Genomic DNA, 25,571 nt, shown 5'->3' with positions numbered 1-25,571 from the left:
GTATATTGAAGAATTTTGAAGAAAAAAAATTATGATTTATGCTCTTCATGTTTATCTCATTGTACTTTGCTGCTAAAAAGTTTATCCAAGTTTTGTAGGAATGTTAGACAGATTATGCCTTTATGATACTGGAGAGGTAGTTACCCTGTTGTACGAAAAATAAAATATCTGCTATCTCGCAAGATAAAACATTAGGATGATAAGATCTCAAAATTAAATGTGAGATGTGATTTTTATGAGGCGAGTCATCAGGGTAAGGATTGTGAAGGGTTGAAAGAGCCGATCAACTTCGATTACAATACCCAGCTTCAAAATATTTTAGATGATTTCTTGAGATTAAATCAAGTTTCATTTGTGAAATTTGAAGTTCAGTGTAGTGATCTTGTTGAGAAAGCATACGAGTCTCATGAGAAGTTGGTTGACATGGAGACTGGGTTTCAGGCTATTGTGGTGGAAGAAAATCTAAAAGTGAGGAATGTTGGTCTTTACCATAAGTCTCAATAAATGGGGTTGAAAGAAACAACTCATGCGCAAATGGATACATGTCATTCTCTAAGGTGGGAGAACTCAAATTCCAAATGTTTATCAGTGGGTGCATGGGAGCATCTAATTTTTTGTGCCAAATTCATGGAATTCCTACCAAACAAGAGGAAGAGGAAGGAGGATATATTTTTCTGTCATTTTTGCCACCTTAACATTGGTTGAAGCATCAAGCTCAATGACGTAAAAGAAAGCGTTTGATGGGAGGCAACCCATCCTTTTTCAAATGTTTTTGTTTTAGTATTTTATTTCTATTGTTGAGTCAAACAATTGTCAATGTGTTTGAATAACTCAGTTGTACTCCTATTTTGTAATGAATTCTGCACTTGTTTATTATTGACGAATTTGTTTGTTTAGTTGACTTTTTCCAGTTTAGTATCAATTGTGTGATCAAGTGGTATTCCAAAAGTTCATATGGAGGTAATGACTTGAATCTCAAAGACGAAGTGTACGACATGTGTGATAGGTAGTCAATACTCCCAGATACCATAACTGTAAGGTTCATAGCCATTTTTTTTCAATTTACTGATATAGAGTGTTCCATGCAACTACATTTCTAAAATTTGCATTGTTTCTTTACTGTTGATTGATCCTTGTCATATACACACTAAAACAAAGTGTCTGGGTGAACCTTTAAAGTCTACCCTGATTTTTTATTTGAAGTTATCCATTTTAGGTTTAGATCTTTTTGTTCGGTAATAAACTACACATAAACCTAGAGACTTTTAGGAATTGACCCAAAGATTTATTTTTGAGTTAGGCTAAGTAGGGTGTTTGTAAACAATAAGTTTGGGGTTGCTATTTGAATTTGCAACCAACTAAGTTTGGGTGAGGGTACTCGAGAACTAAGAACTTTATAGAAGTTGAAATCATGAAAAATGCACACAATTAAGTGTATTAAAAAAATGAAAAGCAAAAGGGACAGACAATGAAAAATCCGAATATTTACAAACTCAATTGTCCTGATAAGTTACAAATGTTCTTTAGTACCTTTGAAAATTATTGTTTCAAGGGTGAATGAGGGGATTAAATCTGTGTTTAAATTTTCGTAGAAGTGTCTAACTCAAATTTTATGTAGCCTACTTATCCAAATATTACCCCACCTTTACCTAAGCTCCGTTATAACCCTCAAAGACCTTAAAGTGTGTAATGACATGGACTTTGATTGACGTTTACAAATTTTTCAAGCGTAAGGTAATATGTAGACCTGCACATTGACTACGTGAACCCTTATCAAATTGTTGCGTGGAGTTGTGAATTGTGGATGCAAGCAAGTCAAACTAGCCCATCAATTGGCTAGCAGGGAGATGAACTTTTGGTATTATCACTTGGTTAGTTAAATTGTTATTTTATTGTCATTTGTCAATTTTACACGTAAATTGAATGATTCAAGTTTGAGGTTGTGATGACGTGTTGTCATTACATGTTTTTAGCAGCTGTTTTGATGTTTTTATTGAGTCTGGAGCATTTTTGGACAACCTGGAGGTGCAAAAAGCAAGAAATTACAAAAAGTTGGAGTTTGTCAATGCCTATAAAATCGTGACATGATTTTGACAACACCAGAATAGGAATTTGAATTTAATGAAGGAATCGTGGCACGATTTTTGGCATCGTGACACGATTTTCAGCATAGAAAAATTGCCTATTTAAGCTTAAGCCAGTTTCTAAAACAAAGAGTTACGATTTTTAGAGAGAAAAGTGCGATTTTGAGACCTGAAGACTGCAAATGGGGGCGATTTCATCATCTCTTAACCAGTTCATGTATGTTTTAATTCTTCCATTGATTATGCTATTTGTAAACTCACTTATGAGTAGGTAAATCTCTTAGAGATTAGGTCTGAGATGATTCTGATGTAACCCTAATTGAAACATATTGTTGTGAAACTCTATTTATTGTGAATATCAATCTAGTTTTATTCAATTGAATTGTTCCTAATGCTTTTTATATACTGATCACATATAACATGAATTCGTGAGAATGAATTACTACTGACCATAGCTTTCAACTTAGACCTAATTGAATTGTTCAAATAAACAGGGTTAGTATAGGAATGGATAATCGTTTATTTGTGATATTAGGTTTACGTTCTTAAAACCTTCAAAGAATATTAGATCACATAAGGTATTAGGGACTGTAATATGAGAAGAGGGTCCTACGTAAAGGGGTTGATTAAAGCTACTTTAGTTGGCCATCGTGAAACTAGAGAAATATTCATGAGAAATAGGTGCAATGTATCAATTAGGGGAACTCAGATGATTCGAAAGACTTAGTCTCATCTCTCTCTATTTTTTTAAATCAATCTTTATTTTCTGTTTATTTACTTTTTATGTACACAAACCTACTGCCTCGGGCACTAAAATAATTTACTCATCCTAGATATTAACATTATTGCTAAATTGAGATTAACACAGTCCTCGTGGATACAAAATTAATTTTATTACTTCGATAGTTTTTAGTACTCATAATTGAGTTTACAAATAGCATAATCAATGGAAGAATTAAAACATACATGAACTGGTTAAGAGATGATGAAATCGCCCCCTTTGCAGTCTTCAGGTCTCAAAATCGCACTTTTCTCTTTAAAAATCGTAACCCTTGTTTCTGGAGCTGGCTTCAACTTAAATAGGAAATTTTTACCGTGTTGAAAATCGCGCCACAGTGCAAGAAATTGTGTCACAATTTCTTACTTAACCCTAGATTCCTTCAAGGTCCTTCTTTAATATCGTGTCACGCCACCAAAAATTGTGTCACAATTTCTTTGGCAGAATCAAACCTTCTTTATGGACCCATAATCGTGCCACATTATGACAAATCGTGACACGATTTCTTACTTTCTTGAATTCCAGAATTTCTGCTTTTCACACCCCTGGATAGCTCATGTTGCCTCATAACTCTTTCAAAATGTCAATAAAAAGTCCTAAATATTACGCAATGACAACATGTCATCACAACCCCAAAATTAAACCATTCCTTTTCCTCACATACATATATTGAGTCTAAAACATTGCATGCATACATTGATTGATGAGTCGAATCATATTTGAATACTTGAATCGGTGTATATGAGCATTTGGTGAATCTTTGGGATTGTTGTGAATACTTGAACGAGGTGAATTGTATGCATTACTTGATTGTGCTTGTATACTTGTTATTTATGATGATGTTTGTTATACCCTAATTTTGGACCTAAAAAATACTAGCTTCATTCTTCTTTTCTTGCATTTCAAGTCATTTGAACTGTCTTTGATCAATTACATCTTTCTCCACATTTCATTTCACCATTACTTGCAAAATTCACATAAAAGGGTATTTTAGTCATTTCCTGTGTCCAAGCTCATTTTAGTCCTTTAAAAAACTGATTGAGTCTTTTCAATTGTTTGAATAAGTTTTTATTTCAATTGCATGTCAAAATCCATTTTAAAAATTGCATTTGAAGTCATTCTGAGTCAGTTTAGCCCCTAGGGGCATTTTAGTCTTTTCATGTGTTAAAACTCTGTTTAATTTCCAAAAAATTGTCTCTGAGTCTTTTAATTTTGCTTGTATAAGCTCTTGCTTTAATTTCCTGTTAAAAAATCCATTTTAAATTGCATCTGACTCATTTTGAGTCGTTTTAGTCCCTAGGGGCATTTTGGTCTTTTCACACGAAATTTCGACAAAGAGAGGTTACTTTAAAGTACCTCATTTAAGTAGTTGGTTCGTTTTAGTCCGTTTTGTTATTTTTATTCGTTTCACTTTACGTTTAATCAAAATTACCAATTTTACCCAATTTTATTATTTTAACTTTAGTCCTCAAGTTTTTTTTTACATTTTAAGTCCACTTTTATATTTTTATTTTTGGTCCTTTTACTTTTAAAATTTCTAGTCAAGTCCCAAATTTGTCAATTTTTGCAAAGAAGTCCATTTTCCATTTTATTTTCAGTCCAGTCCTCAAGTCTTTTTTTTATTTTAAGTCCTTTTTTATTATTTGCAGTGTAGTCCACAACTTCTATTTTTTTGCAGAAAAGCCCTCAAGTCCAAAAATCAGCCCAGGCCGAATCAGTTAAGGTCCAGGACACATGTCACCATTTCAATGGGTCTCAAGTACACATGGCAGGTTATAAATAGTGCACAGTGTCAGAATTGGCCACAGAATCAACGCCACATCACAAACATAAATCCAGTTTCTCTTTCAGCAAAATCAAGATCAAACACAAAAATTCCAGAAAAACTTCAAAAACATTCATCCCTAACCGAAACCCTAAATCACCAGAAACTTGAATTCATCATCCAAATCCACCATTCCTGTGTCAATTAACATGAATACATAGGCAGAAAAAGCAACAGAATCTTTTCTTTGAAAAATCAAGCTCTCAGAGATCGAAGATCTTCATCATCGAGCATTTTCTTTCGCAATTCGAGCACCGGCTCAATTGCGAAATACGAGAGCCAATACGATCGCGAAAATAAGTTCGAAGAAGAGAAGAAGAAGAATCAAACAGAAATCAAAACCGAATCCAGAAAATCACACGAGTCTCTGAAATCAAGATCCAGTTCACATCAATCCAAAACCCTAGGGTTTCAGATCGTATATCGAACCAGAAGCTCGAAAACGAAGAAGTCACTGAACCTGCAAACCAAAGCGTAACGGTTAGGGTTTCCAGATCGAAGATTTCTAAGAAAGCAAGAGACGAAGCACTTCGCAAGGATATTCTGACGAAATTCCTCATCCTTCGTTCAAAGCTTCAACGAGGTAAAATCTCAAGCTCTTCGAATACTTCGCCTTGCCATTTCAAATTCGTGTTGTTTATACCTTGCATGTGTGTTCTAAGTCCTCAAACGGTGTAGATCGGAGTAGATCGAACATGTTCTTTCAAAGGATCATGAAAACTCAAAATATTTTTCAAAACCGAAAGGTTATAGATCCGATCTACGCCGTTCTAGGCTTCTTTTATGAAATCAAGTTGCAGATTCATGCTTAGGATAGAATTACGAACATCTGGATGTGTTTGATTCGAGTTTCTGGGTAGAATTAGGGTTTCGTCGCCGGAAACTTCATCGGCGGTGGTCAAACCCGCCGGGGAAGACAACCAGTGAAGCTAGAGAGAGGAGAGAACGAGAGAAGAGAGAGAGAGGTGTGTTAGAAATGAGACTGGACCGGTCTCACACCTTATATAAAGGCGTTGAACCGGTCCGGTTTGTTTCTGGTTCGGTTCCCTTTCGTTTTTGACCTTCAGATCTAGGTCTGGATTGATCCAACGCCTCTGAGGCATTTGGATGATCCAGACCCATGCGTGCTTGGGCTTGGGCTGCTTCTTGTTACTGGGCCTAATTTCTGTCCTTTTTTTGCTATTTTCCACGCAAATGTTGCTTCCTGCACCTCTTGCCGGTTAAAATTTTTCATTAAATCTCTAGTTAATTTTTTCTACATAACTTTGATATTTTCCTCGTTGTTTTCATGATATTTCCATGTGTTAAAAATAGATGAAAAATACATGTGAATTTCTTGTGAATATTTTGCTACTTTTGTACAACTTGTATTCTCTTTGGTATGTTTTGATCTTTAGCAATTTGATACATGAAGTTGACCGTTGATATATGATTTTGTGATGCATTCTTTACATGGTGACATGCTTAGGTCACTGTTTGTGTTAGTATCCTTTGTTTTCTTGCATTACAAGTTACATTTCATTTTGTAAATGTGTGAATAAATGTGTGGATGATATCTATGTGTTTTCATACCTTTTTTAGTGTGATCTTGACCTATAATTGTTCAAGTTGCTACAGTACCTAAAGCTATTTGAAAACAAGCACGACTTGAACAATCATAGGTCATGATCTTGGTTCTAGTATCATTAGCCTTTTTAGGTCCTTTTTGTGCTATTTTTACTTCTAACTTTCACTACCTTCCTATACCATTCTCTTTGCTTATAATCTCATCATTTTCATGCCTTATGCTACTAACCATTTTACTTCATGTTTCATTCATCCATGAGCATTTCATCTCCTTCTTATATTTTTAGTCTTTATTTTCTTGCAATTTAATTTCATGCAAAAATTAGAATGTAAAACTTAGGAATTTTGTAATATTTTTCTTATGCTTTTAATTTCTTGCAAGACCATAGAATGTATCTAGGCCAATGATGTAAAAGACAATGGACTCTAATGATGTACACCGACACAAGCACCGACACATGCACACACATCACTTTAGGTATATGGCTAGGGTATGCATGTTTAGATGTATGTTTAGGATTGTATGTTTAGATGAATGCTTAGGATTTACCCTTAGAAAAACCTCTTTTCAAAAAAACATGAACAATATCATTCAAACCATTTTCTAAATAAACCCTGGGATCAAAATCCCATTGTAATTTTCCCTTTCATTTTCTTAATCAAATTTCAATGAATCTTAATCATACTTTGACTTTCATTTTGCAAAATAACTAATCCCGCCTCACATTTTTTCCAATCTTATGCCCTTGAGGCCTCTCAATCTCCATTCTTCAAACTCCAATTTTCAAACTTAAAATCAACCAACAAAAACAAAAAAACATTTTTGGAAGAGAACTACGGTGGATTTGATCCCTTAAACGGGTACGTAGGCAAGGAATCAAAATTCCTTCAATTCAAATAAAATAAAAATTCAAACATCTTCTTCTCCCTCCAATTCTTCACTTAGAAAACTCTTAGGTTTAAACAAACACTTTCAAATAGCATTTAAAAATAAGGCGCGCGCGTAGAAATTAAAGATGGTTCCTATAGGTTACTATAGTCGTTATGGGTGCCTAACACCTTCCCATAGCGAAATCAACTCCCAGACCTCGATTCTCAAGGGTTTTGCTTACTTTTTCCCTTCCCAAGAAAAAATAAGATATCACCGGTTAAAAAGGTTCAAACGTAATCAATGTTTGACACCCGAAAACCAAGATAAAACTATGTTGAGTTTATTAATCATGTGAAATTGAAATATGTTATTTCATTTGATTATGTTTAATTATGAACTATGAACTAACCCCCAGTGCCCGTTTGGTTGATCGTCTACCTTATTCGTATGGATGGGTAGACGACATGCATGATTAGTTTGATTTAGCTTGGTGAGTTGCTGGAGGTTAGCTTTGGAGCTACCTCGTTTTGCTTTTGGAGTCTTTAGAGTCGGGCTCTAATTTAGAGCGTCTGTCTGTTTATTTTATTATGTCTTGTGGAGATTTTTATTCACTCAGTGTGTTGAGTTGAGAATTTATAATTGGTGATGTAGTATGATTATGTGACCTGGTTGCTTGTAGATGTTTTATTTAGTTGTTGATGAGATGATATTATTATTCCGCTGTGATGTTATGAGAAAAAATATTGAGGCATGTTGAACTTATTGTAGAAGTAACATCTAGATCCTTGTATGATTTATATTATTTGCGTAATTTATCGCTTTAAGGGTTTAGAGTGTTACACCAGTCTTCTATTCCTTCTACATATTTGTGTCTTCAAATATCCATAATAACTAACTTTAGGTTCTTCACTTCAGACTCTGATGAACTTCAAACTCTGGGTGAACTTCAGACTCTGACAGTCAACTTCTGGATGGTCTTCCGACTGTGACTTGCAACTTTGAAAATTCCTTTGCTCTCATTTATTCTTCCAGAACAAATACTTTGCTCTAAAACTTATAAATTTTAGTCCATGGTGATGCACATTTGAACAAATATTAGCATATCCAATTGAACTTTTAATACCTTACTATCATCAAAACTTAAGAGGCATTGTTAAACTTATTTTGTTCCAACAAAATCTAGATTCATTTGATAAATTTGAAGTTCAGTGCGGTGATCTTGTTGAGTAAGCAAATGAATGTGAGAAGAAGTTGGTTGAAATGGAGACTGGGTGTCATGTTATTGTGGTGGAAGAAAAAACACAAGTGAGGAGTGTTGGTCTCTACCTGACGTCTTAACCAATGGGGTTGAAAGAAACCATTCAATTGCAAATGGATATGTATTCTTCTCTAATATAAAGGAGTATTAGAACAATTGCCTATGGTTTTCAGGACATTTTGTAATATTTTCTATTTGAATCATGTAATTCTAGCTTTTCCTGAAACATAACAATTCTAGGGTGTTTTGATGTAATTAAAGAAGAAATCATGAAAATCGACTTGTGAAGATATTGGGAAGACCATGAATGGAGATTCAATTGGCCTCAGAAGACATTTTAAAGAGAGAAATTTCGTTCCCAGGTCCCAAGACATCTTATATGAAAGGAAAGATCCAAAAAAGATGAAGAAAAGACGATAACACGCAGGAAATTACAATGATGTGTCCCAGACATGCTGCCATGCGCCTGGGGCATGGTTTTTGCACTCATGCGCCTGGGGCATGGTTTTTGCACTCATGCGCCTCAGCATGCGCTTTTGGCATGCTGTGGCACTGGTCAGAACAACTTTTTCCGAATTTTAAGTGGAAAAGCCCTGTTTTTTTAGCATGGTAATCAAGACCGAACCGGACCGACCGGTTCAATCGGTTGAACCGTGAACCAGATCAATGTCCGGTTCGTTAGCACCGTAAACCGTTAGTTTATAGAACCAGATAGCAGACTGGAAAACCGGTTGAAAACCGGAAAAAACCGAAAAACCGCCGGTTCGATCGATTTTGCAGGTCAGGTCGGTTTTCCGTTTTCACATCTTAAAAAATTAAAAATAGATCATGAGTTGCTGGAACTGGTGTGGATACGGTTGGGTCACGTAGATACAGAAAGAAGAAGATCATTTGGAGAGACAAGAGATGTAGTGAGTGAGGCAATAGCAAGTGAACAGTGATAAACTGATAATGGTGAGAGGATGTGCGGCTCACACTGGGAAATGGGGAGAGGATGTGCGGCTCACACTGGGAAAAGAAGTAGATAAACTGAATTAGGGCTACAACTTACGGCTTTTATATTAGTGGTTTGGGCCTAACCAACCTACATGACCCACTAAAAAAAAGTAGAAGATGTTGGTTTGAGCATCGTTTACCATGACTAAAATTTTGATAATTTGTTTTTTACCACAAAAAAAAAGTTTACTAATTTGTTTATATATATGTATGAGCTTTAAATTAAAATGTATACGTATCAATGCATATAAACTATAAATATTGATTTATATTACCTTTTAAAAAAATTAATTTATTCCCAAAAATGTATTAATTTATATAAATAATTTGTACAAAAATATGAATATTATATCATTTTTGTATTTTTTTATTTATCTAAAATTTAAAATGTATATTTACTTAATACCGGTCCGACCCCGGTTGAACCCCGGTCCAACCCTAAAACCTCAAACCCATAAGTACGCCGGTTTAAAGACCGGTCCGGTTCTGATTACCTTGACCTAGTTGAAAACTTGCCTATAAATGCAAACTCCTCTCATTCGCATTTTCTCATCCAGAACAAAGCGGTTCATGAGGAAGTCAAGCACCAGGAGCTTCAAGGGAGGAGTCTCTCTTCACTCTACGTCTCTATGATATGTTTTATTTCTTTTGTAATATGTCATTAGTTACCATGAGTAACTAAACCTTATTAGAGGAGGGTTCTAAGATGAACATCTATTTTATTTGTTGGATTATTTAATTTAAGTTCTTTATTCATTTATTTTATGAATACTATTTAATTTTACTAAAGCATAAGATTTTTTTATTCTATAGCGAATCAACCCTTAGACAACGGTACTTACGAAGATGACATACCTAATATTGGTGCAAACATACCGAAATCAGGAAGTAACTAAGATAACATATCACGATAATTAGGAAAACATAGTAACTTCAGGGAATTACATCAGCATAGTAACTTTATTCTTCTTTCATCCTTAGTAAGGTAGACGAGATACGACTGCCCGTTTGTAGAACTACCGAGAGGGAGAACATGTTGATGTGTCCTTCTAAGATTCAATAGATGAGGGAACCTTTATGACCATTGAGAATTTAGGAACCCAAATTTAAGTCATTGCTTCAAATACCTTTGAGAGAGTAAGAATCCCACATACCTCTACGCACGAAGGTGCATCTCCCTACAAGATTGACGACCCTAAACACTAACCTGCATAGAAATTACGGTGTGCTAAGAATTGATTTTTTCTTTTGAAAAATAGGGACACACATGAAGAAGAGGATAAGATAAATGATTAATTAAAATCAAGAATGTAACTCCTGCACCTCCTCCGCCTCTAACTCATCCTCCTCCCGTTAGTATCCAATGTCAAAACCCGATTCCCTTTAGTTTTTTAGTAACAATCAAAAAGACTAATTAAATTAGTTTTGTTCTCGTGAGCATATAACGCAATTGGTAGAAACATTGTAATACGTAGGAGGTCAAAGTTTAAATCTCAGATTCCCCACTTATTTACGTCAGGTGGTGAATTTCTATCTACTAGACTAGACAAAAAAAAAAGTCTCAAACACATAATAAAACATTCAGATCCACGTTTCATGGACATATAAAATAAGGGTCTTGTTAACCGGTGCCCCGGGGCACTGGTTAAGGAATCTATAAATAGAATTTTCTGTATTGGAAATATAAACTGTCACTTTTTATTAAGTAATAATTACATTACTTTTTAATAAAAACTTAGTTTATTTGGTGCTTAACCAATGCCCCGGGGACACTGGTTAACATTCTCCATAAAATAATGGGTTAAATATGTTTTTAGTCCTTACATTTTGCGCCCCTTTGAAGAACAGTCCCTACATATTTCATTAAATGTTTTTAAAATCATCACATTTTATCTCTGTTATCAAAATTAGTCCCTGTTGTTAATTCTTTAACGGAATGTTGATGTGGCAGTTAATGGGTCCCAATTATTTTAAAGTTAAATATGTTTTTGGTCCTTATATTTTGCATGACTTTGAGAAATAGTATTGCATTTCAATAAATGTTTTTAGAATCTCTAAAATAATAAGGACCATTCTTCAAAGTCATGCAAAATGTAGGGATCAAAAACATGTTTAACCCTAAAATAATCAGGACCTGCTAACTGCCACATCAGCATTCCATTAGAGAATTAACAACACAAACTAATTTTCATAACGGAGATAAAATGTGACGATTTTAAAAATATTTAATGACATGTAGAGACTATTCTTCAAATGAGCGCAAAATGTAAGGACTAAAAACATATTTAACCCAAAAATAAATATACTAGGATAACTATATTATATCTTGTTGTACCAAAAAGAAAGAAAACTACTCCCTCCGTTTCAAAATGAGTGTCGTTTTAGGTGTTGACACACATATTAAGAAATGCAATGATTAAAAGAAAGAGAATGATTATTTTACCAAATTATCCTTATTAACTATTGGTTAGTTTTAAAAGTAATACTTTGGAAGTAGTGTGCAGAGTATTAATTGGAGGGTACAATTGAAAAGAAAAAGTTATTATTACATTGGAAACTGAAAGCGACACTCATTTAAAACAAATTTTTTTGACTAAAGCGACACTCATTTTAAAACGGAGGGAGTATATTATATCTTGTTAAGATATTTAATTCTTTGAATGACACGATTACACGAGTGATGTAAGAATACATGACATTCTTTCTTTTTTAAGTGTAAAAACGAATAGAATAGAATTGTTATTGTTATTCGTTTCTATAAACAACAACAAACAACAAAGATAATTTGGAAGCGACACGATTGCAGTGGTGATGGCAGCAATGAAGTTTGGTGGCAGCATGAGGAACGCACTCCGATCATCATCAAAGGCGCTTCTTCTCTATCGTTCTTCTCATCTTCTCTCTGCCAATTTTCTCATGCAAATTCCTCTCACTCGCAAGGTACGATCTCTCTCTATCTCTCTCTCTCTGAAATGAAGTTACGCACATGTGTTCACTGAATTTTATGTTTTCTTTCTCTCATCGTAATTTTTGATGTTTTTCCTTTTTCTTTTCATGTCACTGTCAATATCATTTATATGCAATTCTTCACATTATTATTATTATTATATTAGATTAGATTGATAAATGTGACTTCACTATATAACTGTCATCACTTATGAATCACAGACACCAATACCGGATACGACACGGACACGTTGCCACTGGTACTAAATTGAGAAAAATGACATAATTCAATGTAATCATTGATGTTGGTGTTGTGTTGGACACAATATGTATCTGACACTAGGATACGTCTAATCCAAGGAGTATATGTGCTTCATGGTACATCACAATCATATTGTACATTTATTTCCTAAACAAAAAAATCATATTGTACATTTATGTGCATTGACAGTGATTTCGACAAAAACTTTAATTTAGAGTTGTACTAAGAAAACAAAAAAACTTGCCACTAATCCAAAGATGTATATAACAATAATTTTTTTTTTAATTATTTTTGTTTGATGATATTCCTGTCTTGATTCAAAATGTAAACCTTTTGTCTGTTTCAAGAGCGAGAATTTTGAATTGGATCTTGCTGATTTTTGTGTTTGATAGTATTATTAATGTGAACCAATTTGATATCAAAAGGCATGTCTGGTGTCCGACACATGTCATTACGATCAATTAATTCATTTTCTCAAACTATTACCGGTGTCAATATCAATGTGGTGTTCGTGTCTGTGTCAATGCTAGGACTCAAGTGGTTAATGAATGAATTCGAGTTAAAAACAAATTTTTGGAGACCTGATTTCGAAGTTGTTACAATTGTTGGCCAATCTTTACTTACCTCCCGTCCAAACTTCGGATGATCAGGGCGCTTCTGTTGGGAACCAGAGGGTCGAGACCACAAAATGACCAAAGAAACGACTTTTCAAAGTTTTAAAATGAACAACTAAATTCTGTCTGCAAGCAATATCAAACTTTTGTGCTTTCTGCAACCATATTGTGACTGTAATTGTGAACAAATCGGTTTCATTTGATCATAACTTTCTGCAATGCCCTCGTTGGTTGCACTTGTTCATAGTTTTCTTCAAGAATAAGGATTGCTATGTAACTAAAACGTTGGGATACAACTTTGTACCTTTATAAAAATGAGTGTCTACTCATCATCATCATTATAACTATTATTCTGGGATGTTCTTGTTATCTGTGCATGAGTTTAGGGTCTTTTTTGAATGACAGATGAGCACGGATGCATATAGTATTGCCTCCCAGCTTAACACTTCTGGGCTGTTGAGAACTCAAGGCCTCATTGGAGGGAAATGGAGGGATGCTTATGATGGAAAAACCATAAAGGTATGCCATAGCTGCTGTTATTTTTGACTCCTTTTCTTCTTCAATTGGTTTTTTTTGCAAAGTTTAAAGAGGGGGATGTGCTGATTTGCTTTCAGTTAGTAATGTTGGTCATAGTCTGTTCGCTGCTGCTTATTCTTCTTTTCTTCTTTTATCGCTATAAGTTGCATGGTAGTACTGTCTGCCAGACATAATAAATGCAATGCTATTGTAGGTTTATAATCCAGCAACTGGTGAATCTATAGCAGATGTAGCATGCATGGGTGGAAGGGAAACAAATGATGCAATTTCCTCTGCTTTTGATGCATATAGATGTAAGAAACTTCACATTTTCATGCTATAATATCATGTATTTTGGACTAGAAGCAGAAATAAGAGAGGGTTAACATGTTTTTGTGTAAGATACTTAGTGTATACTTATCAAATAGCTTATGTAGGTACTGATTTTTTTTTCTTTTTTTCTTTGTCCATTTATTTATTTATTTATAACATCTGGAGTGAATTTGGTTATGTCTGAGATTGTTGTGTTGCACAATAGAAAGTTCAGTGTAAGAATTGGATAATCTCAGGTTATTTTTTTGTTTTCTTTTCTTATGAACTTGGAGACCTATCAGGAATAACATCTCTTGCTGTAAGTCAAAGCATTAGCTTTGGCTAATTCAAATTAGGTTAGATATTACGCGCAGTATGCTTTAAAAGATTTACAACTTTGAAAGTGAATAAGCCAGAGTTCAGTTTGTAACATTCAACTCTTTTTTGTAGTATGGTTTATTAGAGTGACTAGCATAAATTGCAAGTTATACATATTTCGATCAATCTTACACTCAACGGAAAGTATTGCCCTAGTTTAGTTGGATTTACCATGTTAGTTGTACCCTTTCCCAATTTCTTATTGTTGATGGATTGATGTTCCATTGGTTCTAGAATTATGTTCATACATATGCATCGTTTTTACTTGGAACAAATGATGAATAACTAAAAAATTCTGCTGTTGGTATCATTTGATTATTCACAATACTATAATAACTAAGATTTCTTCTGTGTAGCATGGAGCAAAACCACTGCTTCTGAGCGGAGTAAACTTTTGAGGAAATGGTATGATTGTTGTCTACTCATTTCATGAGCAACCTGCTTCGATGGAAATATTTGACTTAGCTGCTGTCGTGTATTTTATTTAAGCCTTTGCGTGTCGGAAAATAACAAAAACATATAAAATAATCTGGGATTCTGTTTGGAAAAGACTGGGGCCATCCCCATTAAATAGTCATTCAGCATCTTTACAAGATTTTTTTTTCTTCCAGCAATGTAACAGATATTTACCGCATATTCACAGGATAGGAAATAAATTCCTAAGATTAGGTCTATATAAAATAATACAGTTGTAACATATGGATGAAATAATAGTTATGATAGCCTAAAAGACACGTGATAAATATGAAAGTCTTAAACATATCCACATCCTGGATTATTACATTAACATTGGTCCTCAAATTGATGCTAGTTGGTTAACCATCAATAATTTGTCGACAAGAAACTGATGCTACTTTCTAATCATGGCCCTGGTTAAGATATCAACCACTTGAGGAGAAGTAAAAATGTGAAAAAGAAAGATAACTTGGTTGGCTAAGGCTTCTCTCATATAATCCTAGTCCACCTTTGTATGTTTGCTATGTTCACGAAATATAGGATTTGCCACAATTTGTATGACTTTGTATTATCAAGCATTAAGATAAGTAGTGTCTCACGGTAAAAGACTAATTTTCTCTTAATCTATTTCAAGGTATGATTTACTAATGGCACACAAAGAAGAGTTAGCACAACTTATAACTTTGGAGCAAGGAAAGCCTCTTAAAGAGTCTCTGGGTGAGGTACAAGACGGTTGAATTTTTGTTATTGAGTACTTTTCCAATTATCGTTCCTTTTCTTTGTATGTTCTTTCTCAAGTAGGATTTATGTTATTAAAGTTACTGTTTGCAGATAGGTTATGGTGCTGCCTTTATTGAGTTTGCATCAGAGGAGGCAAAACGTATATATGGGGATATAATTCCTGCACCTCTATCTGATCGGAGGTTATTTGTTTTAAAGCAGGTAAGTTTCAAGGTTTATTTGTTGTCTTAAATTTTATATTTCATAATATGAAGAAATTTCGTAGAGAAACTTTATAGTTATGGTACATCAATTCTTTTCATTATATTTGTTTATGGGATGTAAATGGTGCATGGTATTTAGCGTTACAAATCATGTCAAAGTCTTAGCGTTGCACATTGTTAGGAATGTGTGATTAAAAAGGATAGTTCATGAGTGTAAGATTTGCTTTGGCATTTTGAATGTAGGCTCACTTACTAGCAATTCAATGGAAATCGTGGATACCATGGGTGTAAGATTTGTTGTTGAAACATAGCTAATAATTGTAGCCAAAACATGGCACTGTCTGAGTAGTGCCAAGTGTTCTATTTTGAGGTCATGTGTCAAGTAGAGTCCAAGGAGGCATTTTTTTCAGCAAATGAAAAGTATATTCTTGTTTTGTTAAAAGAAAATGGGATTAGGTTATAGCGAACTGTAGCTATATATTTGTGTATCTTGAGTAACTTGTCCTGACTTCCAATAATATAGTCTGTGAAAGCTGTAAGAAAGCATGCTTTCAATTGCCTTTTATAATGTATGTTCTAGATGAAATATTTTCTAATGTTTAATAATCAATTTCTGTTTCATAAATCCTGACATTTGACTACAGAACTCTTTTTTACCTCTTCTTGGTGTTTGCAGCCTATAGGGGTTGTAGGTGCAATTACACCTTGGAACTTTCCTCTTGCTATGATTACCCGAAAGGTGTGTTTAGTTTCAGGTCTTCACTATCCAAATAATATCCATTTTCACTTGATATTGTTTCAGGAGTAAGTAAATAACAATCGTTTCAAAATTTGTCTTTCCTTACATTAGGTTGGCCCAGCCCTTGCATGTGGATGTACTGTGGTCATAAAGCCCTCTGAACTTACGCCTCTGACTGCTTTAGCTGCAGCTGAACTCTCTATTCAAGCTGGAATACCTGCGGTAGTTTCTTAAACCAACATTTATGACTGTAACAAGTAGCCATTGCATTTTTGGCTTACTGGTCCCTATGAAGTACCGATACAAACACAGACACAACACTACACGTAGCTTTCGGTAATAATTTAAGAATATGGAAGTGAATGAATGTGACCATGTGTCAGTTTCGTGTCAGACACGAGACTTGCCTTCAATCAGTAGTGCCGGTGCTACATAATAATTTTCTGTTATGGTGATTGGTAATTTAGCAATTATATTAATTGAAAATATTCATCCAAGCTTGAAAATGTACATCTGGAGCTTACTTGTGAGGATTATATAAAAATTATGATATTTTGGCATCTAGTTTGCTATGTCTTCATGTGATAACTACATTGGTTATGTGCTATTATTGTAGTTTCCTTGATTGTATCTCTTACTAACTTTCATACTGTAGTATACTGTAACATTGTGGTCCCATTTCAAATACACAAGTCTTTGTAGTTTATTATTGTAGAATGCATTTAACGTTCATGGAGCATACATAATGTAAATCTGAAGTGGATCTGTCGAAGAGAAATACTAAGTTGGATTCTTAGGATAAGTTTTGACTTTCTTCAACTATATTGCATAAATCTTACTGAAATTTTGAGCCTGAAGTTTATTATTTGATGATGTAGGGTGTTGTGAATGTGGTTATGGGAAATGCTCCTGATATTGGAGACGCTTTAATCGCAAGTCCACAGGTTCTATCAGCAGTTGAATTAAGAAGCAATTACCCTTTAAATGCAACTGAACATCTAAGAAAGAAATTATAACCTTCTATAGGTAAGGAAGATTACATTCACTGGCTCAACGGCTGTTGGAAAGAAATTGATGGCAGGTTCTGCTGAGACGGTTAAAAAAGTACGATTAGATGCTCTTAATTGTAACCACATTTGGTATTTGTTTCCTCATTATTTATTTTGTAGGCTTTCATAGTCACCATAGATTTCCTATGTTGATTTTTTCTCAATGCAGATCTAAAAATCATTATATTCATATGGATTTTTATCCCTTATATATGCGTTTTTTAAAATTCTAGGTATCTCTGGAACTTGGCGGCAACGCTCCATGCATAGTTTTTGACGATGCTGACCTGGATGTTGCAGTGAAAGGAACAGTAAGTTACAAAGAATGACGACACATGTTGACTGTAATGATGTGTTTCTGTAAGCTGTTATTATACAGGGTGTGTGCATTTGTAGTGACCTGGATTTTTTATGATAACTCCATTGTGGATAATACTCGTATTCTCACTTTTTTTCCTCCAAATAATTATATGAAAATCATAGAAATGCATCTAATTAATCCAATGCTGAAAAGTGGATGAGGGTAGTATGTAAATCTTTTTTCTGGAAATGAGATGTCTACTCCATGTTTTTCTTCTGCAAGGACGAGTAAATTGCAGATTTAGAAACCCCAAGCAGTTCTTGTAGCAAATCTACCAGAAATGGAAGTTTATGTCTATGTGTTGGTATCAATGTGAGGGTTAACACAAAACAATAGATATTGGTGTTAGCTTGTTTGCTGGGCTTGCTGGGCTAGGAAGTTACAATTTTAGAAGTGAATGTTCTGGTTCCGCACGTCCTAGTTTCAAATTTAATCGCAGCTGCTGGTTTTGTCTGAGGGGTAAAAGTAGCTAAATATATTTCAAGTCACTGAGTACATACCTAGAATAACAGTGAATGTTCTGGTTCCCGGGCATATTTGTTTATTTTTAATTTTATCTTTGATTTCTACTTCCTAGAATAACAGTGTCAATCAGCCCAACTCTTAAATAAATACCTTTTAACTAGTCAAACTTCTGTTGTGTTCGTTTAGACATTATGTAGCATCTTCAGTTGGATTTCACTCGATATAATTGTAAACTGTTGAAGTATAAGTATATGATTACTATCTTAGCTTCAAATTCTTATCTATCTTGCAGAGTTGAAGTTATAATTGAACTACCTTTTGGTAACCTTTTGTTATTTTCTTTTCTTTCCAATTTGTAGATCTTTTCTCTTGAAAAGTCATCATGATTGATGATTAGTTGTTTTATTAGTCAAATGTTTTGATTTTCAATATAGAGGGTTGAATGTGTAGATATGTGGTTGGGACAATTCAGCATGGGATGCTAACAACTCCCTATGATGAATAATGCAATAAAAATTGAATTTGGGTTTTTTGGTAAAATTGAAAGTTGAGGTGCATGTTGTGAATTTAGGATTCTCTCAGGCCTTCTGCTTTGGTCAACTAGTAATGATGAATTCCTGTGTGTGCAGCTTGCAGCAAAGTTCCGTAATAGCGGACAAACATGTGTTTGTGCAAATAGAATTCTTGTGCAAGAAGGTTAGATGAAAATGATATCAAACTATTGTAATGCATTTTTCTGATCTGCCATCCCCAAACTCTGTTTGACTGTTTGTCAATGATTCCCCAATTTATAAATACTAATTGGAGACTTGAAACTTGTTGTTCTAAGTTCCTTCTCCTAATTGGTGTTAAAATGTAGGAATGTGTCGCAACACATACTAGCTGGTTCGTATAATGTGCCTTATAAGTTAACATTAAGAAATATTTTCAGGACTCTTGCATAGCATTTTGTAGCCCTCTATTACCCCAATTTTAATGGTTGGGATTTCAGCATGGGTTTGCTTATTTAATTGTCACTTAATTATGACATGTAATCCAGAATTGTTTTGAATTAAAAAAAAAAAAAATTGCAAACAAGGAAACAGAAGATAAAGACTAAGGAAATTGAACTAACATTCTTATAAGAGATTTTCTTTATTAGTAGTGTTAGTGTAGTCCTATTGATTATTTGGCTCCTTCTATCTCACACTAATTCAATTTCCATTTAGATACATTATTTGTTTCAGTGTTTAAGACATTTGCATTTTTTTATTTAACCAATTCCTGTGAAGGTATATATGACAAATTTGCCAATGCATTGCTCGATGCTGTTCAGAGTATGAAAGTTGGAGATGGTTTTAGTGAAGGTGTAGCTCAGGTAGGTCTATTTTTAAATTTAATAATCCATATTTCCTTTATGCCAACAATGGAAATTGCCTAAATTGCATTGCATCACCATTTTTCTCACTCAGTATGTGATTTTCACAAATTAATAATAGAGAGTACTTTTGGATATGATAATTCTTTTATTATATTCCTGTAGCAATCTGTTTTTACTGTCCCTATTTTTCTAGAGCTATCTCTCAAATTTGATAGAAATATATGAGAGTTAAAGCTTTATGAGACCACCCTGTAACTATATTTTATATTCATCTCTAAACAGGGCCCTCTGATCAATGAAGCTGCTGTAAAAAAGGTTTGTGTTTCTGTTAGTAATTGATTTTCTATATGCACCGTTACAGGGATTCTCCTCCAACTCGTGGAAACTTATATGCCTCTTGGTTTGCTTATGATTTTCCTTACAGGTGGAATCCTTGATTCACGATGCTAAATCAAAGGTTTGCCATCTTTTCTATTCTACCAGTCTGATTCTCCACTTCATCCTCCCAGACATTTATATGGCATCTTGATCTCTCGAAGTCTATATGATGAAGCTAAGAGTTGAATCTACAAATTTATTTACACCATCTATCTGAGATCCCCTTATAGATCACTATTGTTTATTAGTAGTGCAACTTATGCGTCCATTCAAAATGTTTAATCCCTGCAAGAGGGAAATTCTAGGTTTCTTCAACGTTTTTGTGATGATTTTTTTCTTCTACTCTTAATTATATTTGAACAACACCTTAGTTATCTCACTAGGCAAGGTTCGTTACATCAGTCAAACAATGCCAATTTGTTTTTAATGATTTCTCCCCAATCTTTCTTTGTTATTCTATACCTGGAATGTATACTTGAGCAGAAGAATATAAATTTAAATTGGTTTTTTGTTTGCTCAGATGTACATATAAGGTATACCATTAATCTTCTCTTTAGAAACTATAGAACGATGGATAAGCAAGTCAAATAACAAAAGGTAATAGTTCTGATGATTCAATTGCTTTTATTTGAAGGGGGCAAAAGTTATTCTTGGGGGTAAAAGACATAGCCTTGGATCAACTTTTTATGAGCCAACAGTCATCACTGATGTCGACAATGAGATGGATATATCAAGGTAAAGCTTTTAAGATGTTATCTAGTGTTTCTGGCTTGTATCTTACGTTATACAACCAGCAACTTTCACATGATATTTTATGTAATTTCTAGACTAACTGATGTAGACATAATGACCATACCTAAATCATGGGTGATATCCGGACTTCTAAAATGGAAGCTTTTGCTACACATTTGATATTTCATGCCCTTGCATTATATTAGTGAATTTAAACTAACAACTTCTTAGATAGTCCACTGTCAAAAAAAATTCTTAGATATGTATAATATTAACATGATGATTGGTATTGAAGAATTACAGTTTGATAATAGATATGCACAAACTTATGAACGTTGTTTCCTGTGTTTTCTTGATTTTAATTGTACTAAATGAAAAAGTTGGTCATAACATTACAGTTGAGGCCATTCTCAATCAGATTATTAGAATAGTGTACTGGTAGTGGTAGATCCTGTTGGAAAATTAGAAAGAGATAGAAGGTTTCGTTACAGAATCAAAGAGAGACACAGAGATGGAGATACAGTGAAATGGCTGTAGGATGAAAATAATACGTGTCAATGTCAATTGTTCCAAGCTAGACACTTGAGAAATATTAACGGCGTATTCATTAGTGTAATTCTTGCATTCCTCACTCCCCAACTGATCACTATTGATTTTTGGGTAAACACTTTCATGATTGTTTTCTGAATCTTCATATAAGGTTGACTTGGTGGTTGGGTTGAAGAAGTTAAGGAGTACAATAAGTAGGGAGAGGAGTGGATCCTTGCCCCCAACATAATACTAACTATATAAACATTAACCATTAAAAACAATTGTTTTATGGATTGTGGTTTGTGACTATGGAAATTGAAAAAGATCTCATTTTACTGTGTTTTAAAGTTTTATGATAATAAACAGGTTGTAATCGGGACATACATACATACATACATACATACATGCATGCATGCATGCATGCATGCATGCATGCACAACTGTGCAACACTCTTATGCAAACTTATTCTTTTAAAAAGGTAGTGCTCGTCTGAGTATAGTGATATGAATTTTAAACCATGATAGCTTTCCAGGGGTGTGATGCACAAAGCCTATATTATACATTTATTGAAATATTGATTTTTTTTCTTCTCATTGTATTGAATTAATCAGCTGGAACTTTATCGTTAATTTTTTGAGGACTGTTTCTGTTGATTCACATATTTGTGATACTCTAGACAGGAAGCATTTGGACCTGTCGCACCCCTTTTGAGATTCAAAACTGAAGAGGATGCTATCAGAATTGCTAACGACACTAATGCAGGTAGTTTTTGCAGCTCTATTTTCTAATTTGGTTCTTTGTGTAGCCTGGAAGACAAGTTCTTTTTCTTCTCTAATCTTACTAACTTTGGCATATCTGATGTTTCTTGGTTTAATGTTTATAAATATGGAACGATACCGGTACATATGAAGGCTTGGGTTCATACGTATTTACAAACAGTATTCCACGATCATGGCGTGTGGCTGAGGCTCTTGAATATGGACTTGTGGGTATTAATGAAGGAGTAATTTCAACAGAGGTGAATCTCATTCCTTATCAAATGAGATTAAGCAGAAATAGGATATTTTTTTGGTGGATTTATCTATGTGTGTGCGATGATGCAGGTGGCTCCATTTGGTGGAGTTAAACAGTCTGGCCTCGGAAGAGAAGGTTCTAAATATGGAATGGATGAATATTTGGAGGTAAGAACAAATTTAAATTGTTCACTGCTCTAGTTTCCCCCATTATTTGTAATTTTTTAGAAGTAAATTCTTCAATTTCTGACACGATTGAAATCCATCCTTATCACTTTTTCAGATCAAGTATGTCTGTCTGGGAAACATGAACAAAGATTGAAGTATGAGTTCATGTATAAGGTGATGCTAAGCTTATACGGTACTCGGCTGCTGATTAAATGTGTTTGGATGGTTGGAAGTTGGAGGGGTTACCTTCTGTTTATCAATTGCAGCAGATGCATGCAGACCGAGGGAGACTTGCATCACGGCAGGGGCCAACTAAATAAATCGAGTAAAGTAGCATTTTAGTTTCTCAATTTTGTAAAAATAAAAATAGTCCCTTGATTGAAAACATCAATCAAAATCATTGAATAAGTTATATGTTAATGAAAATACTATGCTAAAACATTGAGCCTTAAAAATTATTATTCTAAAATTGAAAGCAAAAAAGGACTAAATCCACTCAAATTCATCCACTAACACAACTTGTATTTTTAAAATACATTTTGTATTTAAAAAGGAAATTCACTTATGTTAATGAAATGACTACCAACTTCATCCACCAACACAATTTAGAAAAGTCATTATGGGACACTGGGCTTGTTTGGATAAACAATTTTTAACACAAACATTTATCATTATATGTGCTAATGCATAAGCTTACATAAGCTATTTTTATCGAAAAAGATAAAATTAAATAAAATTATTTTTGTATATGTTATATGCTGTCTTCATAAACTTTATTGGAGATTTTATGAAAATTAGCCACAAAAAGCTTGTGAAAACTGTCACAAGCTGCTTTCATAAGTTCTCCCAGATAGTCTCACAAAACTTATGTCAGTAGATAAGCTTAAATATGTCAACCCAAACCGGCCTAGTAGATATACATGTCGACTCTCCCCTACATTTGCAGGCTTACAAACATATTAGCTTCCATTTCCCTGGTTCATTTTTTTTTCTCTCTTTCATTTCCTTAGACCACAATTCTGTATTGTTGAATTTAACTTCAGTTTTTAAGGTTGATATAAATTTTGTCGATAGAGATATTAGAGTCTAATGTGTTGGATATCGTAAGGTAAAACAAAACCTCTGTCAATGACCTAAATGCTGGGAAATTGAGGGAGTTTGAATTTAGGAAATCCAAATCCCTTTTATTAGGTAACCCCTGATAGATAGATATCACAATAAGACAATACATCATATGTTATCCATTATGTAAAAAAAAAAAAAAATGTTATTCTAAAATAGTATTTACTTTTTTCACGTAAGATTTTTTATTTTTATTTTTTATGTGCCAGATTATTGAACCTAGGCCATTAAGGGTTGATTTTCAACCATGAGATTCTAGGATAACCGTCACTTAAGAATTTAAGATAATGAAGGTAAAATTGAAAATAAAAACTATAAATTATAACTTTAAATGTTACTTCTAAATGTTACTTGAAGTAGCATCTACAAAAATATTATAAAAAAGTAAGAAAACATTATAAATTCGTGAAAATATGATGATTATCGACATCCTTAGTTTGATGTGCACTTGTATTATGTATCCAAGCTGTAATGTAAGTGTTTTAAAGTTTCTTCTATCTTGCTTGCGTAGGGTGATCTATGTTAGCATCGTGATTACTCTTTTCAATACAATATAATTTTAGGGTTAAATATGTTTTTGGTCCCTATAAATATGTCAACTTTTCGTTTTAGTCCCTCTAAAATTTTCCTTCAACTTTTGGTCCCTATAAAATTTTCAATCACTACTTTCGGTCCCTATTTTCAACTTAATTTATGTATTTTTTAATGAAATTGTGCAGAAATGTGTAAAATATTCAAAAACAATTTTCTGAAAAAAAATTATAATTTTTTAACAAAACACAAATTAAATATGAATTTTTAACCGTAAAAAATATAAAAATTCATATTAAATTCATGTTTTGTTAAAAAATTCTAAATTTTTTTTGGAGTGATTCTTATAATATTTTGAATTTTTCTGGAAAATTTTATTAAAAAATATGAATTCTACATATGAGTTTACTTTAAAAGAGGGACAAAAAGTGAAGATTGAAAATTTTATAGGGACTAAAGGTTGAAGGAAAATTTTAGAGGGACTAAAACGAAAAGTTGACATATTTATAGGGACCAAAAACATATTTAACCCATAATTTTATTTGTGTTTTTATTTTTCTCTCTTCTATGTATCAACTTTTGTAAATTGCGTATTTCACCACATTTACTAGTAAACTGATTATTGTTTATACTTTCTTTGTTTAATTGCTTTTGCTAAATATTGACTAATTCAGGTGATGGATTTGTGCACGCTTTAAGCAAAACATTATCCCTACGTTACTTATTTTAATCAATTTGTGTTTTATTAACACAAATCGTTTTCATTTTCTTTGACCATAAATGAAGTATAAGATTTTAAAATAATTGAACAAAAGTTGAAGAAGATCCCCTCAACAAAACGATTACACACCAGTATGAGAGAATAAGAAGTATAATGGGGATTTTATTGAATTGTGGAATGGAATAAATTTACAACGTTGCACTTTTATAGTGCCATATAGTCAGTTTTAACTAACTATATAGTGGAATCATTTGTTAACTACCTAACTGATCCTAATGCATTAGTTTGAATTTGAATTATTCTCAACATCTTCCCATAATTCAAACAATTGCTTCTTCAACAACGTTACTTCCAATCCAACTCTTAATTTCTCAATCTTGTAAGCCTTTACTGCCTTTGAGAAAATGATCACCTTGAGTTTCAATTGGACATTGAATCACCTTCAATTTCCACCAGTTACTTGTTCACGAAAAAAGTGGAATCTAGTCTCTACATGTCTATTTTTGGCATGGAAAACCGAATTCTTAGCTAAGTTAATATACAAAATGTAACGCCCATACATAACCGGTGAAATTCCTATCTGAGGCTGACATC

General features: G+C 33.5%; 1 protein-coding gene across 2 annotated transcripts; it reads left to right on the top strand.

Moving 5' to 3' along the window:
* The first annotated feature begins 12,135 nt into the window (after positions 1-12,135).
* On the top strand, positions 12,136-23,058 carry ALDH5F1 (aldehyde dehydrogenase 5F1). Of its 2 annotated transcripts, XM_085745045.1 has the most exons (20): positions 12,136-12,318; positions 13,606-13,719; positions 13,931-14,030; positions 14,763-14,811; positions 15,497-15,584; positions 15,694-15,804; positions 16,483-16,545; positions 16,657-16,767; positions 17,424-17,489; positions 17,572-17,649; positions 17,828-17,905; positions 19,050-19,116; positions 19,692-19,777; positions 20,063-20,095; positions 20,205-20,237; positions 20,793-20,893; positions 22,099-22,184; positions 22,334-22,440; positions 22,526-22,603; positions 22,719-23,058. In XM_085745045.1, the coding sequence occupies exons 1-20, from the start codon at positions 12,190-12,192 to the stop codon at positions 22,755-22,757; spliced, it is 1,617 nt and encodes a 538-aa protein (XP_085601171.1). In that variant the 5' UTR covers positions 12,136-12,189; the 3' UTR covers positions 22,758-23,058. The 2 variants fall into 2 exon arrangements, with proteins under 2 accessions (XP_085601171.1, XP_085601172.1); XM_085745046.1 differs by lacking the exon at positions 20,063-20,095.
* The last annotated feature ends 2,513 nt before the right edge of the window (positions 23,059-25,571 follow it).

This window comes from Medicago sativa, chromosome 2, assembly GCF_051527215.1.
Source record: "Medicago sativa cultivar Bolivia chromosome 2, Bolivia_mono, whole genome shotgun sequence".
NCBI classification, from domain to species: Eukaryota; Viridiplantae; Streptophyta; class Magnoliopsida; order Fabales; family Fabaceae; genus Medicago; species Medicago sativa.
The sequence above is the reverse complement of the archived record's forward strand: the minus strand, read 5'-3'. Positions and strand labels throughout refer to the sequence as shown.